We start from the raw sequence: 16,381 nt of genomic DNA, 5'->3' as shown, positions 1-16,381 counted from the left end.
AAAAATTTCTTGCGATTATAATTTAATATAAACTATATTATAAAATATTATAATTTCTTAAACATAATAAATATATTAATTACTTTTTGTTACAGCAAAAAGTATATTCAGTACCTATTTGAAAATAAAAAGTAATTTTTAAACTTGTAAAATATTTAACAATTCTTAATTTGGCTAAATACAGTCTTTAAATTGTTTATAAAATATTTTTTTTATATTTTTGGAACTTAATATTCGGCATTCGATGGGCCAGCACATAAAGATGTATTCTCTTTATTTTTTTCTTTAAAAGATTTTTCTCTTTGTTGATCACGCAATGAGCTACGCAAACCTAATGGCAAAATAGCAAATGATAAAAAGAATATAATACTAAACTTAAGAAAGATTTTTGTTTTTAAATGATATTTTTTGAATTAAGAAAAATTGAACAATTTATCAAATTTACAATTTTTATCAAATAATTATTAATTAATTATTAAAAAAAATTTAAGATTAAAAATTTTTGAAAAATCGTTAGACACCCTAAAATTGGTTGCTAAAATATTTTAAAATGATTTTCTGACCTTTGCTGGAAAATTGAGTAAATCCTTTTAATAAAAATTCCTTATCCCGTGACTGCATCACCAACATTTCACGTAGAATTTGAACCATTTCTTTTGTGGCTATGGCTTTTGCACGCACGTAATAAACAGATATGCTAAAAAAATGTTAATTATTAGTTTTAAAAAAATTAATGTATAATGAAACGGTAATTAATAATTCTCACCACATAATCAGAAGAATAATACTCATCGATCCAACGCCAACGAGTTGTTCGCAAATAGACCAAATTACACTATTCCTCTTCACTAATAAAACTTCTTCAGCGAAAACTTCCCAAATAAAATTATGAGCATTAAATGGACCACAATCGCCGGTTGTCTTATAAATTGTGACAAAACCCAAAACAATTAAAGAGCCAACCATTCCCAAAAGTGCCAAAGCCAAAAAAATTGTTTGACTTTGAGCAGCTCGCCATGGTTTCGATGGTGGTTCACAAAACATAACGAGTCCAAATTTCTTTATATAAAAGGTCAATATCATTTTCACAACAATAACCACTGACATCATTGGACTAAAATAAAATGCCACCCAAAATAATGTTTGATTATAAATTAAATTCATGGTATTTCGTGCAATATCAAATTTCGGTGAACAAATATTTTTTCCAAATGTTGTACAAAGTCGTGAACGTATCATTTGAACGACTAAAACACCAAAAACCGATATTATAAAATCAATGAGAATCAATCGATAAATTTCTTGACCCAATTGCGTTTGCCAACAATCAAAATTTCCTCTTGTTATCCAAAATGTTAATAATGTACCAATCACAACCAATGCCATTGTATACATTCTAATTACTGTCACGTACAATGCAATTCGATCGTTGCTATATTTTTCCATTTTTGCCTGAAATCCAGTTTTCATTAAACTCAAATAATTGTTTTTTTTTATTTATTCCGTTAAAAACAGAAACTAATAAAATTAAGTAAAATTTTTCAATTACTTACAAACCAAGAAATAAGAGAAGGAAAAATATTCATAATTCCAGTGACAACCAAAGGCACCATTAAAACTGACCAAACATTTGTCATGTCTGCTTTATGTTGATTGAGCAAAATCCATAATAATCCACCTGTGCCAGCAATCATTGCAAGAACCAATATTGTCATTAGAATTTGAATGGAAATTGTTAAAAATTTCGTTAAACACGACATGTCAACATCATTTTCTGCTTCGCCGAGAAGTTCTTTTAATTCTCTGTATATTGAAGCAGAACATAATTTTGCAGCTTTATACGATGAAATACCAAAATCCCAACCACAAAAAATTTTCATTGCATACTGATTATAAATACCTCCTGATGTTTCAATAAAAGATTTTCTATACGAATTTGCCACTCTAGAAATAAAAAATTTCATCATGAAAGTTATAAAAAAATATTTTTATAAATTAAATAAAACTTAAAAAAACAAAAATTATCACTTACTTGCAACAAAGAAGGATGAAAGTGAATAAATAACAGAAACTTAATGTCAAAAAATAAGCCGAAGGAATATTATACGTATTAGTTGGCAACATTTTTACACTTTGGTTTGAATAAAATCCATAATACATTAACGAATTTGTGAGAAATCCCTGAAATTTAATTTTCTCGTTAGATAATTAAATTTTGTTTAAAAATTAAAATTAAAAAATATTTTATACTCACATTCCCAAGTAATAGATCCTCAAAACGAAAAGAATTGTCTAAATTTGTTCTAATTAAAGATTGTGGTATAATTATAAAAGATACACTGTAAAAAGAAAAACATTTACGTATTTTTTAATTCTCTAATATAAAATTGAATTTTTAGAAATCGAATGTCAATGTTATCAGGAATAATTCATTTATTTTACCTTAATAAACAAGTAATTATGTTAATAAGAAACAGCCATCGTAGAAATTTAAAATATGTTGCTATCCCACTTCCAAATTGTCCTTCTATCGACTTTATTGGATGATACCATAATTCTATTTGTGAACATATTTCACGCAAAGCTATTTTAAACTGTTAAAATATTATATTAATAAATTAATTATCTTTTTTAAGATTGAAAAATAAGTATTAATGTTTTGTAAATAAGTATTATTTACCTTTTGGAAAGACATACTAATTCTATATTTGAGACGTTTCAAATATCCAACATGTTTCTTCTTTAATTTTTGACTAGCACTATAACTCAATTTTGCTTTAACTGTTCGCTTTACAGTTAAACATTGTGGCATGTCTCGTAAAATTTCACTTCGCAAAAGCTCTGAGTGTGGATCATTTTGCATAAGATCATCATTTTTTTCAATATGATTTGCTATCACAGTTGCATGATCCTCCAAAGGTAAATTTCTCATTCTTGTTACACGCAATGTCGATTCAGGAATAAATGAGGAAAGTTCATTTAAACCTTCATTTCTACTGTTCGCTAATGTCACTAAAAAAAAAATTTCAATTTCTCACATTAATTTCATCCGACTCAAAAAAATTTTAACTAATAAAATAAATATTAAAATCAAAACAAATTTTAAATAAAATTAAAAATTAGATTTTTTATATAATAAAATTTAATAATTTGACTAAATTAAATTAATTCAAATAATATTAAACAAAGTCAATTACAAAAAATATTTACCTATTCTTCTAGACGGCAAGTGACGTGTATGATGAGCGAAAATTCTTTGTTGCAAAGAAAGATTACTGGAATTAACATTTGTTGTATTTACTGGTTCGACATCGCCTTGTGCTGTAAATAAAAATAAATTAATTAATAATTTTCGAAAAAAATTATTTTCCATTTACGTCACCTTTTTATAATTATAAAAAATGTTAATAATTTATCATGTTTAAAAAGAAATCATATTTTTCTAAATTAAAAACATTTTAAAGTATTCAAAAAATTATCAAAGGTAATAAAAAAATAAAAAGATAATTTTTAAACAATGAAAAATACTTACATTCAATCATTTCAATTTCCTCGTCAACGTTGTAATTAGAATTATTCATTATTAAATTGTTTTCCTGTAATTTTCTTAAGCTGTAAAGTTAAATACCTAAATAAATAAAATTTTTTTTTGCAAATCAATTAAATCAATCAATATTTTCACAACCGTAAATGTAAGACGTCAAAAATTTGCAGATTTTCCAAGCTTTTATCATATCGCTTAGCAACTATCAAACTTCATTCATCGAAAAAAATCTTGCCGGTACTTACTGTAATTATATATTGATATAAATATTTTTTTCTATTTTTCTATATAGATTTTCTGAAACTAGTTTCTTCCTTTCACCGAATAATACTGTTAGATCATTGATCACTCAACCGGTAAAGTCACAAGTTTTCTTATTAATCACTGATAATATTTTATCAACTTTTTTTGTAAATAAAATACAATAATCTATCTTATAATCTTTAAATAAAAATTTATAATCAATACATTTTAAAGAAAAAAGGAAAGTTTAATTTTTAAATACAAAAATTATTAAAATTAAAAAATTGTAACTTTCTTGTAAATTAAAAAATATTATTTACAATATGCTATTTTTCTAGATTTATAGAAAAAAAAAACAATTAAAAATCTACAATAAAAAAATGATAATTGCGAATAAACAATTACAATTGGAATGGTAAACATTATTATTATTTCCTGATCACATACAACTACGACAATAATCTTGCTTTACCATATTATTAAACATATAGCGAATAAAAACGAAAATTGTAATTAAAATAAATAATTCTCAATTGAAATATTATTTTGACTACATTTAATTATGATTAAAGTAAAAAAAGAATTGGGTTAAATTTAGGGTAATTATTTGCAGTCAGTTGAAATCTGAACTGAAGAGTATAATAAAGAACAAAAATGTTCTTAAAAAAAGAAATAAAATATTATTTTAATCTACTCTAAGTTATTAAATATCAATGAGTAATTAAATGTATCAAATTTTTATAAACTTAGACTAATGATTTTAAATGAAATTGTAAATTGTATATTATAATAATGTATAGAATGTAAATTTAACGTTAAACATTAAAGCGTAGCAATCAGTCAGTGCACTGAAGGAGCTCTTTTTTTTCCTTTCATGTGACATTATACAAAAATTTAAAAGAGCTTCTAAATTGTGGTCTATTTATAAAATGACGTATAAAGTATGTGTATGCACTTACGTAATATATATATATATATATGTATATTTATATAAAGTATGTATATTAATAACTTATTTCGGGGGGAGCGTATTTTTTTACTTCGTTTTTTCTCGTTTTATCACTTTAAATATGTTTTTTTTTTTCACCGTGACAAATAAGTACTGCAGTTATTTCTTTCACCACATACTGTAATCAGAATCATCCTGATCAAAAGCCATAAAAAAGGCTACAATTGTCAGGTACACGACAACATTGCCCGCTAATGTCAAATAGCAAGCGCCTTTTTGTATCTGAAATTATTTCATGTATTTCATAAACTAAAGATTAATATTTTTCATTTATTTTAGTTTTGTTATTGATTATTTTGGTGCAAAAAAATTTATTTTAATTTCCAAAAATATCGTACGTACCACTGGATCATTTTCTGGTGCTCTCGCTAATACAATTGGAAGAGCAAAGGATGAAATAACAATGCCCATGGTTAAGAATATTGCTAATTCTAATCTCGGATTACTACTACTTCCTGAGTTATCGGAAACACGACGTGCCACCAACGTTGGAATTGGTGACAAAGTATAGAATAATACGACGAAAAACGGCCACCATACTCTGAAAGACAAGAAAAAAATATTTATAAAATTTCGAAACTTAAGGATTAATTTACTTTTAATTGAATTTCTCTATTTTGCTATAATTTTATTTTCTTACTGATAAGAGGGAAGAGCACAAGCAAGAATAACAAATGTCATGCCAATCGAACCGGCGAAAGCCAATGAAACGAGTCTGAAATTTTAATATAAATATATTAATATTTATATTATTAATAATATACATTGGTAGAAATATATACAGATTATATACTTACGCTGTTCAAAGAAGAAAATTTCCATAAAAGTAATATGAAACAGAAACACAAAGTTTTTAATTTCAATAAAATTTTTCCTTTTTCATTAATCTTTGATTTTTGACAATATATATATGATATAAAAATATTCTCATAAACTTAATTTGAAAACTAATTAACTATTAAAAAATAATTAAAGTACAAAATTATCATACTTAACCCAAATTTGTAACAATAGTCTCAATAAAAAATTAAAAAAAGAACACAAACGTAAACAATAATATACAAATAGAAAAATGCAAATTCATTTGAATTAAGTTTCACAATAGTAACACGTTTAAGAGGTTATGTTTTAAATCCGTAAATATATCTCCATTTTTCAGTTTGTACTAATATTTTTCAATCAAATTATTGAAATAAAAGTTATCAGAGATTAATGTAGTGATAAAAATTAATAATAATTTATCATATATAACCTTTAAGCCCGGCCATTGGTGATGATATAAAAAATTGACAGCTTCAAAAATAAGCAACTACTCTCACTTGACTGCTATACAGATGATATAAAAAGAATCTCTTCAATAACATTCATGCCAAATAATTATCACACTTTTTCATGTAATTTGATCGTTGCAAACTTATTTAATAAACAATTTTTTTTTTAATAATCAAAAAAGGATGTCAAAGAAGGAAAATCCTTTTTCTCGTGACTCAGAAACATTTATTTTAAGCTAAAGATATTTTTTTATTGGCTGTGAAAATCGGACATTTTTAATTCATTAGCCTATAGGAGATAAAGCGCGAAAATTTAAACTTTTTTTAGTTATGTGTATTTTAGGCTAAAATAGCCGACACAAATAATATACACCTATATTACCTATATTAAAAATTTAACTAAAGATCTTACCTGATCGCTGATCCTAATGCCATGTGCACTGCATTGTAAATGATTAAATAATGGTAATTGGTAATTCCCCACAATATATATAATCAAAAATATCACTATGATTCACATTGTAATTTTATAAAACGCTCAAGAATCACAACTCTCATGTACTTTATTAGAAATAAAAATTTTTAATTGTTAAGTTAAAAGTGACCTAACTAATTATAAAATAACAATATTTTATAATTCTACAAACATTTTTTTCAAATTGTAAACAAAAAGCCATCTAACGGAAATAATAGGAATCAACTTAAAAGTAGTTAATTCTATTGACGCTAGATGGCTTCCATCAATTTTGAGGTTAGATTGCAATTGCAAAATTTTTTTATATTTTTCATCATTACTTTAAAGAAATATTAATTATTTATGCAAAAATTCTCTTGATTATAAAGAAAATGTTGACAATTAACGTTAATAAGTACTGGATTCTAATTTATTCGTTTGCCAATGACAATCATTGAGGATTTGTCACGGCATTTTATCAAAAATTATTACTTTTTTTTGTATCATTTTTTTAATGAAATTTTACGAAATATATTATATTTAGGCTAAACAAAACTTAATTTCTGCTAAATATTTATAATAAAATATTACGATCTACACGCTATTAAAAGATTTAAAGTTTTCCAAACAAACGACACTATTTCAGCTTCTAAAGACGCCATTACCAACCTTGTACAAACAAATTAAAAAAACTTTCCACTGCTACCAATATACAAATAATGAAATTTAAATTAATAAACTTATAATTAATTACTGATTATCTATACAAAACTGAAATTAATTATAAAATAAAAAAATATATATAATAATAATTAACGCTTAAATTTAAGTGATTTTATTATTATTTTATAGATTAAATTTTCTATACATATTTGAATATTGTGAGCAGGTATGCTAACCTAAGATAAAAAAAACTTTTATTCTTACAATTCTACCAACATGACTATTAGAAATTGTCGGGTGACGTGTAATCGTAAATAGAAATACCGTGCCGGTGAAATACTAAAAAACAAGATAGATTAAAAATAGTATTTTTATAAATTTTTATAAACATGTTACGAATACTAATTTTTTCATTATTCGTATGTTTTTCTGGAGTTCTTGGTTCCTCTCTTGAATTAGTAACTGATGACGATCTACTGAATCACATAAAAAATGAGAATTTTGTTGTTGCTCTTTTCAGTATGTTTATTTTTTAACTAACTTTATTACAAATTATATGGAATGTTCAATTAAATTTTATTAATTCTTTAATAGAATATATCTTTATACATTGTTTATTTTCTCTATAATAAATAAATATTAATCTAACCTCAAAATTTCATAGAATATCTTTTATATTCAAATAAGTAATATAGTTTGTTATAAATAAATAAATAAATTGAATTAAAGAAAAGAATTATAATTGTCTCCATTTTTCAGCTAAAAAAGATTGTGAAGCTTGTGAAAATATGGAAAATGAATTAATTCAAGTACGAGAAGATCTAGTCGATTCATTGTCAGCCTGGGTGGTAAAAGTTTCAAACAGTCAACTTCTACGACTTTACAGTCCTAATAAAGAGCCTGCTTTAATTTTCTACAGAAATGGAAATCCTCTTTTATATGATGGTATATTTTTTACATTTGAATTACAAGCACAATGAATTATATTTAAAATAGATGGATTCACTGTTATTTTTATTTTCACAGGTCCTTTAGATGGAGAAGAAATTTTAAGAACATTTATTGATAATCAAAAGCCTATCGTCAAGGAATTAACTGATGATACTTTTGAACATTTAACACAAGCCAGTAGTGGAGCAACTACTGGTGATTGGTTTGTCATGTTGTAAGTGGATTTATTTGATGAAATTCTAAAATAGAAAATTAATATTCAAATGGTTACTAATAAATGTATTAGTTGATTAATTATTCCCATTTTTTTTAGTTACAGTTCAGATTGTGTGGAATGTCAAAGAATGGGCGCCAGATGGGAAGCAGTAGGTTCAAAAATAAAACAAAGAGTAAATGTTGCTCGAATGAATAAACATACCACAGGTGCATCTACTGCTCGAAGATTCAATGTTTTCGAAGTTCCTGAATTCATTTTGTATGTGAAAATTATTTTACTTATCATTTAAATTCGTTTAAATAAATACTAAACACATTTTCTTTTTTTTCCAGCTTCCGACAAGGTAAAATGTATAGATATCAAATTCCAAAATATGATGTGAATTCCTTTGTATCATTTGCTAGAGATTGGTATAGAAATGCCCGAATTGAAAAAGTTCCAGTGCCTCAAAGTCCTTTGTAAGTATTTCAAAATTAATTTAAATTTATTCTTATATTAATGATGTTTGAAGCTTTTAAAGTAAAAAATACTTTTGCAAATTTAAAAACATTTATTTAAATCCACTTATTGCATTTAAAAAATAAATACAATAGAAAATCAACAAAAACGACATTATAGCCTCAAAACAATTCACTTATATTAATTAACGATACACAAATTATTTCTATTTCTAATTATTTTAAATTAAAATTTCAGCGATGATTTTACACAAATGATTGCAAATGCCCTGCGTGAAAATCCTTGGATAATAAAGCTCGGAAGCATAACTATTGGCGTATTTGTGATCGTCTCAGTAGCATCAAAATTAAGGCGAAAATCCGAAGTTCCACAAAAGAAGGCTAAATAATATAAATATATCTCTCGTTTTAAGCAATGTATATATGTACACATTACAATTGAACTTAAAAAAAGATTTTCTACAATTCATATATTAACAAATAATTTAAGTTTTAGCTAAATACATACCCCTTCCTTTTATACATAAATATACATGTAATTTCGAAATATATAATTAAGGTGTCAGCGAAAATTAATTTTTTTAAATATTCTTATATTTTTTTAATATTATATTCCAATTGGTGCTAAATATTTTCTAGATTTCGTATAACAGAGGAATGTATAAAAATAAAACTTAAAAAAATGTACAATACTAATGTTTTAAATTATTATTATTATTGTAATTTAATTAACAATGATAAAATTAATCATTTTGCTTCATTTGGGCTTGAATTATTATAAATAAAAATATTTTGCAAAATATCAATGTATGATATTTAAAAAATGTGAATTATAATTTACTATTGACGATAAACCGTGCACTAGGAATGATACAAGAGGTATTTTATGGCAATAAAATTATTTTTATACTTTTGCTAGTGCAATAGTACAAATCACAATAGACAATGGCTTATGTGCGAAATATTCAAAATTGTGCTCTATTTATAAAAACATCAAAAAATTTTATAAATTCATTTCAGAAGTAAACTTTAAACAAAAAAAAAAAAGATAAATACAATAATATCTTTCAGATTCAAACATATTTTACAGTGATATTAAAATCAACTGCAAATAAAACTTTTTTAAAAAGATACGTTTTACCACAAACGTACTAAATTTATCAATTTTCTATGTTTTTGCTAAATTAAATAAATATAAATTACATAAATTTTACTTTAAACAAACACCACAAAAAATTATTTTATAACTTCTAGCTCAATGAGATCATAACTAAAAAAAAAACTATTATATAGTTAAATTATTTAAGTTTAAAAATGTTCATAAATGTGAAATTTTTTATAAATAATTAAAAATTTGTAAATTTCTTAATGGAAAATTTTGCTATTAAAAAAGAATGATGTTGAAAAAAAAAACTATTAACGATTTTATAAATATACTAAATATTGTCAACAGACACATTTATCCTAAATATCGTAGTCGGATTTGCCAAGGCCATTTTAATGGTATTTTCAAATTTCACTTGTATTGATGAAAATTCCATCATATTACTGGGCTTAGATTCTATCCAGAATCCGTCAAATTCATAAAAGAGGTAGCTATAAAACTGATGAAAGGCACGTATAGTCGGCAGTGTTTTACATGAATTGTAAATATGAGTTTTAGCTGATCCATCACGTAGTAATCTAAGGGCCATACTTGTAAGATTAATTCCCACAATGGCAAAAGCATAACCATAACGAGGATGAGTTGAATGTGATAAGACATGACTAGCGGCACTTGGATATTCCCTTGCAAAATAAACAAGATTCTCCAATCCTAAAATTCCCATTCCACGAAAATCTGTCTTAGGATCATCACCTTGGAATCCTATGTCCTATCATTAAAATCATTATTAAAAAATTTACGTTAAAAAAAAAGTAATGAAAAAGAGAAAATTTATTAAATTTCCTACCTGCCATTGTTTTGTTACTCGTGAATCAAGAGGTTCATATGGCATTAATAAATTCCACAATTTCAATAAGAGCATTTCATGTTCTGGATTCTCTGGATCATATGGCGTTTTTCTAAGTTCTTCGCACTCAACAGCTAATTGTCTATATCCCCATATAGACTCAACACACTTAGCAAATGATTTGGCGAATTTTGGATGAGCAAATGGATTAATATCTTTAGCATTAAGAATAGTTTTTATTGCTTCTTCTAAAATTTCTCGTTCTGTTTTAATACTAATTGCCTGTTGATCGGCAATCTCATCTAAATGAACAACAAGAGCCTTGATATTTGGATTTTTCGACTGTCGAAGTGATTGCTCCACAGCTAGTGTTCGTTGTGCTCCTGATGGTTCTCCATAGCAAATTCTTTGTAATTCACACATTCGTGTTGTAAAACGTAAAATCCATTTTACAAATGATCTAAAATACCAACAGATTATTGACCAAACGTATCGAATCATTTTTTTCTTCTCTATATAGATTCTTTGGAGAATTATTATAAATTATATATGGCACTATTTTGAAGAATATCGATGTTTTGATCTACTGTAATTCTCATTATGATTCATTTCCATTCAACTGTTATAAATACAATTGATTATTTAAATATTAATTTTAATGTTTTTTAATACTTGCTTCTTAATTAATTCAAACATAGACCACACACACACCACAACCGAACTGTCATCGTAAAATGAATTTTGACGTTTCAAGGAATAATTAACCTTGTTTTTGATATTGTTTTTTTTCACTGATTACAAAAAATTAAAATAAAAAACGACAAATAAAACAATGTTAATAATTTATGTTTACTTTGTTCAGAAACTTTCAAAAATAATAATTTTATATATGTTATATGATTGATTTGTTTTGTCGGAAAATATAATCGATACTTATATATTTTTGACTCATTAAAATTTTATGATTCAAAAAAAGTTTATTATTTTCATATTCCTTTATCTGCATAAATTATAATTTTTTTATTTGTACTAAAAATTTCTTGTAATATATATTTATTTGAAACTTTTAAAAAGAAAGTGAAAAAATCATTGAAATATATATACACAAAATTTATAGGTTAGAAGAAGCCGAATTATGATTTATTTTGTGATAGCATAATTTGGCGGGATTTTAAAGAAAAATTAGTTTTTTAAATATAAGATTCTAAATAATAATATTAATTCTAAGCAAGAATGTAGATTTTTTTTCTTCTTTTTTCTACAATTTTATCAATTATTTAAACAAGTTTTTGAAAAAACATAAAAATCATTAAAATATACATAAATTTTAATTGGTGGACAAATTTTGTCCATTTTGTACTAAGAGAAATTTTAACCATTTAGAAATTAAATTTCCACAGGACAACGGTTATTGATTAGCTACAACTTTTTATGAAACAAAAATGGCGTCAATTGAATGAATATTAACCAATAGAAGACATACTTTCTGTTGTAGCCAATGTAGCGAGTGAATTAATTGGATGATGTATGTTGCAATGGCATAAACAAGAAGGCTTCTATAGAGTTCTGCATTTGTATCGAATCAACGCAACAGCAGTCGTTGTTTTGGAAAAAGAAAAATGTTGCTTGCTTTTTGTGGGATTTTTCGTTTGTGTGATATAAATAAAAGTGCATCAGACAAGTGTTCACAAAATTTTTGAGCATTAGCCTCATTAAATTTGGATCAAGATATTTATAGGTGTTCTATATCAAATTTTTTTCTTATACGGATTTTGCAATTTTTCGAACACCATAACCTCATTTTTATATAAAATACAATAGCATTTAGAAAATATTAATTTAATAAGAATGCAAATGTATGTTTCTGCATTCTCTGATTATTTACAAATGTCATTTATATTAATTTACAATTATCTTCATTTTTTTTATTAAATGGAAGATTTATTTTTTGCAAAATTTACATTTATGTCTTGTTTAAAAGAAATTCACAGTCGCAATTGAAAGACTGCTCCTAAATAGTGAAATAAATAACAAGACAATTTTAAAAATGTCATACAACAATATTATTTCTCCAGATATGCTGACAGAAGGGGAAGAAAATACTGAAGAAACTGTAAGTTAAACCAATATTCTAATTAACATTTATAATTGTAAATTATACTTTAATAACGACTATTAAAGATAACTATTCAAATTAATGAATGTTAGTGCATGTAATTTTCATTTAGTTACTAATTGAAAATGTTATTTATTTTTAATAGGTCATGTACGAGGAGTCTGAAGTTAATCAGAATATTAATATTAATATAAAAAAAGAAAGTGGTTTAGATATTTCTTATGAAGAGAACATTGCATATGAAGATGAAAAAACTGTTGATTCAACTAAAAATAATGAATCAGTTTTTATTGGAATTAAACAAGAATGGGCAGCAGAAACTGCATCAAAACCTTTGGTAAATTAAAAAAAAAAAAAAAATTATACGCATATTATTTAAATGTAAAATGTACATTTTTTTGAGAAGTAATTTTTTTTCGAATAGGGTTCTATTGACAGTGAAGATGAGAGAACTGAATTTTATATTGAAAAAACGGAAGGGGAAGAAGAAGAGGATGACGAAGAAGAAACTATAGCTATGTTCGTCACAGCATCTGGTCAACAATTAGCCCTTTATGCAGTTGAAGATTCCGATGATTATTTTGCTGTTGCTGTCTATGATGAATCTGGAGAACCACCATCAAATTTTCAATTTCTTATGAAGTATATATTTCAATGAATTTTTTTTAAAACGAAAACAAATATTCTTAAAGAATGAGTATTTTTCTTATTCTAAAATTCAATTTTACAGATCTGATGTGGAAAGATTAATAAGAGAAGGAGCCGTTAGAACTGTGAAGAAACCAACTCAAATAAAAAGACAATTGGTAACAACACAGCCTCCAGTATTTATACCCAAGGAGGAAATAACTGGTGATATAATAAAAACAGAAAATCGGACAGAACTGATAAAAAATCGAAATTTTGACAATAAGAAAAAAGTAACAACTCATATTGTGAAATCTGAATTTGAAAGTATGACATTATTATTAATTTGAGAATAAATTTATATTAAAATAAGCTTTGGAACTTATTAAATTTTCCATTTTTGTATTTTAGATCCACCACCACCGAAAATTATTCGTCTCGATGATTCTGGAAGTGAAGAAGAACTCGTTGAACAATCAACTGTACAATATATTCTCTGCGATGGTGATCAGTCTGATACAGAATTGACATTTGATGAAATTCAAGCCACACTTCAAGGATTAAAAACAAAGACAAACAATTTAAAGAAACATAAAAATATTTCCATTGAGAAACCTCCCCCTCAAAAGAAAACAAATAATGGTTTAGTATACATAGCCACACCGCCATCAATTTGCAATACCAGTTATCGTGGTGCATTTTATCAAAATTCTATGAAAATTGAATCACCACCAAAACAACAGAGTCCTGTTAAACGATCTCATTTATCAAATACATCAATTATTGGTTCAAAACAAAATCATGGAATTAAACGTGAATTATCGCCAATGACTGATTATTACACACCCAATACATCAGTGAATATTTCATTATCCGACAGTTTGACAAATACAAATTCACAATCGAAAGTCAAAAGACCTAGAAAACAACAGTTGACATCTGTAAATCGTGAAGATACTGAAATAATAATACAACCGGCTTCCATGTTAGAGGAAGAGGAAGAGATACCAATGCCCAGAAAGAGGGGTAAACGAAAAAAGAAAAATGCCAATAAAATATCAAAATTACCAACGAGAAAGAGTACAAGACGACGACGTACACGTGTCGAAATAATAGACATCGATATCGATGATTCTGATTCCGATGAAACTCTACGAAGAAAAGAAGTTTTGGAAATTACACTCGATGAAAATAAAGAAAAAGGTTCGAGTGATAAGGAAAATGAAATTATAATGGTTGGAGATTCCGATGATGAGGATGATGAGGATGATGAAGATATTGACGAAGATAATGATGAGGATGACGATGATGATGATGATTATGATGATTCTATGAAATGTAGACATTGTTCAAAGGTATTTAAACACAGACGAGCCTTTGATTCACACACAAGAGTATGCACTAAATTTAGAGGCAGATCACATCGATTGAGCGACAGGTACAGTAGAGATGAATCGTCCTCTGAGAATGAGAGTCCAAGGAATAAAAAGATTAATAAAAAAAATTCAAAGGACAAAAGTTCTAAACCGAAAAAGGAATATACATGTAAAACATGTGAGGAGAAATTCGATATGGTTGTTACTTTAGCGCGTCACGTACGCGCTGAACATACGCCACGAAAACGTGGCAGACCAAGTAAAGCCGACACAAAAAAATTACAAATGCAAATAGAAATAAATAGACTCAAAAATCTCGAGAGGAAAAATGCAGAATTGGAAAAAGATGACGACGACGACGACGATGAATCGGAAAAAGAATCAGAAGAGGAAATAATTTCAAAAAAACAAGAAGAATCCGAAAAAAATCAACCACCCGAAGAAGAAGAAGAAGAAGAAGAAGTAGCAGCAGTAGCAGCAGAAGAAGAAACAGAAGAGAAAGAAGAAAATTCTCCAAGAAATAATGAATCGGCAGAACAAAATTTAGAATCGAAAAAATCATTAAACATTGTCAATCAATCAAAAATGGTGAAATTAGCCAACAAGAGGAAATTAATTGCCAGATTACACAGGAAGTGGAAATTTGCCGATTTAAGTTGTACAATATGCAATCGATGGCTTCCTAGCGCTTCCGCTCATGAAAATCATATTTTACAGCATTTTACAAAAAGACGAATTGGTAAGTATATAATTTAATAATTAATTTTTATTTACAAATAGAAAATATTTTATCATATTTTTTCTTCTTACAGCCAGAGATATTTATGAATGTTCAATTTGTCACAAATTCTTCAAGTCTCAATTTACATACATGAAACATAAAAAATTGCACACCAAAGTTGAAAGAAATTTTAAGTCTGAGGAAAGTGAAAAATTTATGAAAGACAGAGAATTGGCCATTAGACGTTGTGGGAGACCACAAAAACTCCAAGCAAATATTTAATTTAACAAAAAAAAAAAAAAAGAAAATGGATATAGGACATTAAATTAATTTCTTTTCCATTTTAAAAGTCATCGCCAGACTTTGACCAATGATGATCATGATTGTGAAAAAAAAAAGTAAAATCTTATTACTTTTTGACAAAATTTGTAGACGGAAAGAAATTTTTGTGAACCTTTATATAGGGTTCTTGCCTTTGATCGATATAATTATGAGTTGTTTATCTCATAAATTTCTTTTAAATTGCTTTTCCTTTATTTCTCTTTTGTTAGAATTTATTAATATTTTTTTTCTTAATTTGCGGTGCAAAATACATATTTCGTTGTTAATTTTAAATACAACTGATGCGCCACACACGTTTTATAATCGTTAAAAAAAAAAAGAATTATAATTAATTAGTTATACGTAAGTAGGTTATCATTATTTTTTTTTTTTTTTTGCAATAAATATTTCAATGTAACTTTTGTTTAAGTGGTATTGATATAATTGTAAATAATACT

General features: G+C 26.0%; 5 protein-coding genes across 10 annotated transcripts; 2 read left to right on the top strand and 3 right to left on the bottom strand.

Moving 5' to 3' along the window:
- Positions 1–15: 15 nt before the first annotated feature.
- On the bottom strand, positions 16–3,905 carry LOC127285496 (transmembrane channel-like protein 5). Of its 6 annotated transcripts, none has more exons than XM_051311545.1 (11): positions 3,790–3,905; positions 3,533–3,612; positions 3,211–3,321; positions 2,681–3,012; positions 2,443–2,594; positions 2,255–2,339; positions 2,033–2,181; positions 1,554–1,944; positions 767–1,452; positions 564–697; positions 16–331 (listed from the first exon to the last, which is right to left on the bottom strand). In XM_051311545.1, exons 2-11 carry the CDS (start codon positions 3,579–3,581, stop codon positions 228–230), a joined length of 2,193 nt encoding a protein of 730 aa, XP_051167502.1. In that variant the 5' UTR covers positions 3,582–3,612; positions 3,790–3,905; the 3' UTR covers positions 16–227. The 6 variants fall into 6 exon arrangements, with proteins under 6 accessions (XP_051167502.1, XP_051167504.1, XP_051167505.1 ...); XM_051311547.1 differs by having other exon boundaries at positions 3,533–3,628; positions 3,790–3,897; XM_051311548.1 differs by having other exon boundaries at positions 3,533–3,596; positions 3,790–3,873.
- Positions 3,906–4,155: 250 nt separating this feature from the next.
- LOC127285540 (leptin receptor gene-related protein) lies at positions 4,156–5,511 on the bottom strand. The gene is made up of 3 exons (XM_051311636.1): positions 5,437–5,511; positions 5,139–5,337; positions 4,156–5,018 (listed from the first exon to the last, which is right to left on the bottom strand). Exons 1-3 carry the CDS (start codon positions 5,475–5,477, stop codon positions 4,905–4,907), a joined length of 354 nt encoding a protein of 117 aa, XP_051167593.1. The 5' UTR covers positions 5,478–5,511; the 3' UTR covers positions 4,156–4,904.
- A 1,951-nt stretch (positions 5,512–7,462) lies between these two features.
- On the top strand, positions 7,463–9,502 carry LOC127285537 (thioredoxin domain-containing protein). The gene is made up of 6 exons (XM_051311633.1): positions 7,463–7,703; positions 7,944–8,129; positions 8,211–8,349; positions 8,449–8,610; positions 8,685–8,810; positions 9,049–9,502. Exons 1-6 carry the CDS (start codon positions 7,574–7,576, stop codon positions 9,197–9,199), a joined length of 894 nt encoding a protein of 297 aa, XP_051167590.1. The 5' UTR covers positions 7,463–7,573; the 3' UTR covers positions 9,200–9,502.
- A 1-nt stretch (position 9,503) lies between these two features.
- Positions 9,504–11,868, bottom strand: LOC127285536 (ELMO domain-containing protein 2). Its single transcript, XM_051311632.1, has 2 exons — positions 10,763–11,868; positions 9,504–10,684 (listed from the first exon to the last, which is right to left on the bottom strand). Exons 1-2 carry the CDS (start codon positions 11,261–11,263, stop codon positions 10,247–10,249), a joined length of 939 nt encoding a protein of 312 aa, XP_051167589.1. The 5' UTR covers positions 11,264–11,868; the 3' UTR covers positions 9,504–10,246.
- Positions 11,869–12,315: 447 nt separating this feature from the next.
- On the top strand, positions 12,316–16,319 carry LOC127285528 (glutamic acid-rich protein-like). Its single transcript, XM_051311621.1, has 6 exons — positions 12,316–12,875; positions 13,024–13,215; positions 13,303–13,520; positions 13,609–13,832; positions 13,917–15,620; positions 15,694–16,319. Exons 1-6 carry the CDS (start codon positions 12,810–12,812, stop codon positions 15,882–15,884), a joined length of 2,595 nt encoding a protein of 864 aa, XP_051167578.1. The 5' UTR covers positions 12,316–12,809; the 3' UTR covers positions 15,885–16,319.
- The last annotated feature ends 62 nt before the right edge of the window (positions 16,320–16,381 follow it).

This window comes from Leptopilina boulardi, unplaced genomic scaffold, assembly GCF_019393585.1.
Source record: "Leptopilina boulardi isolate dan_hultmark-lab unplaced genomic scaffold, ZJU_Lbou_2.1 LbouV2_333, whole genome shotgun sequence".
In the NCBI taxonomy this organism is placed as follows: domain Eukaryota; kingdom Metazoa; phylum Arthropoda; class Insecta; order Hymenoptera; family Figitidae; genus Leptopilina; species Leptopilina boulardi.
Note: the sequence above shows the minus strand (reverse complement) of the source record. Positions and strands in the feature narration are given on the sequence as shown.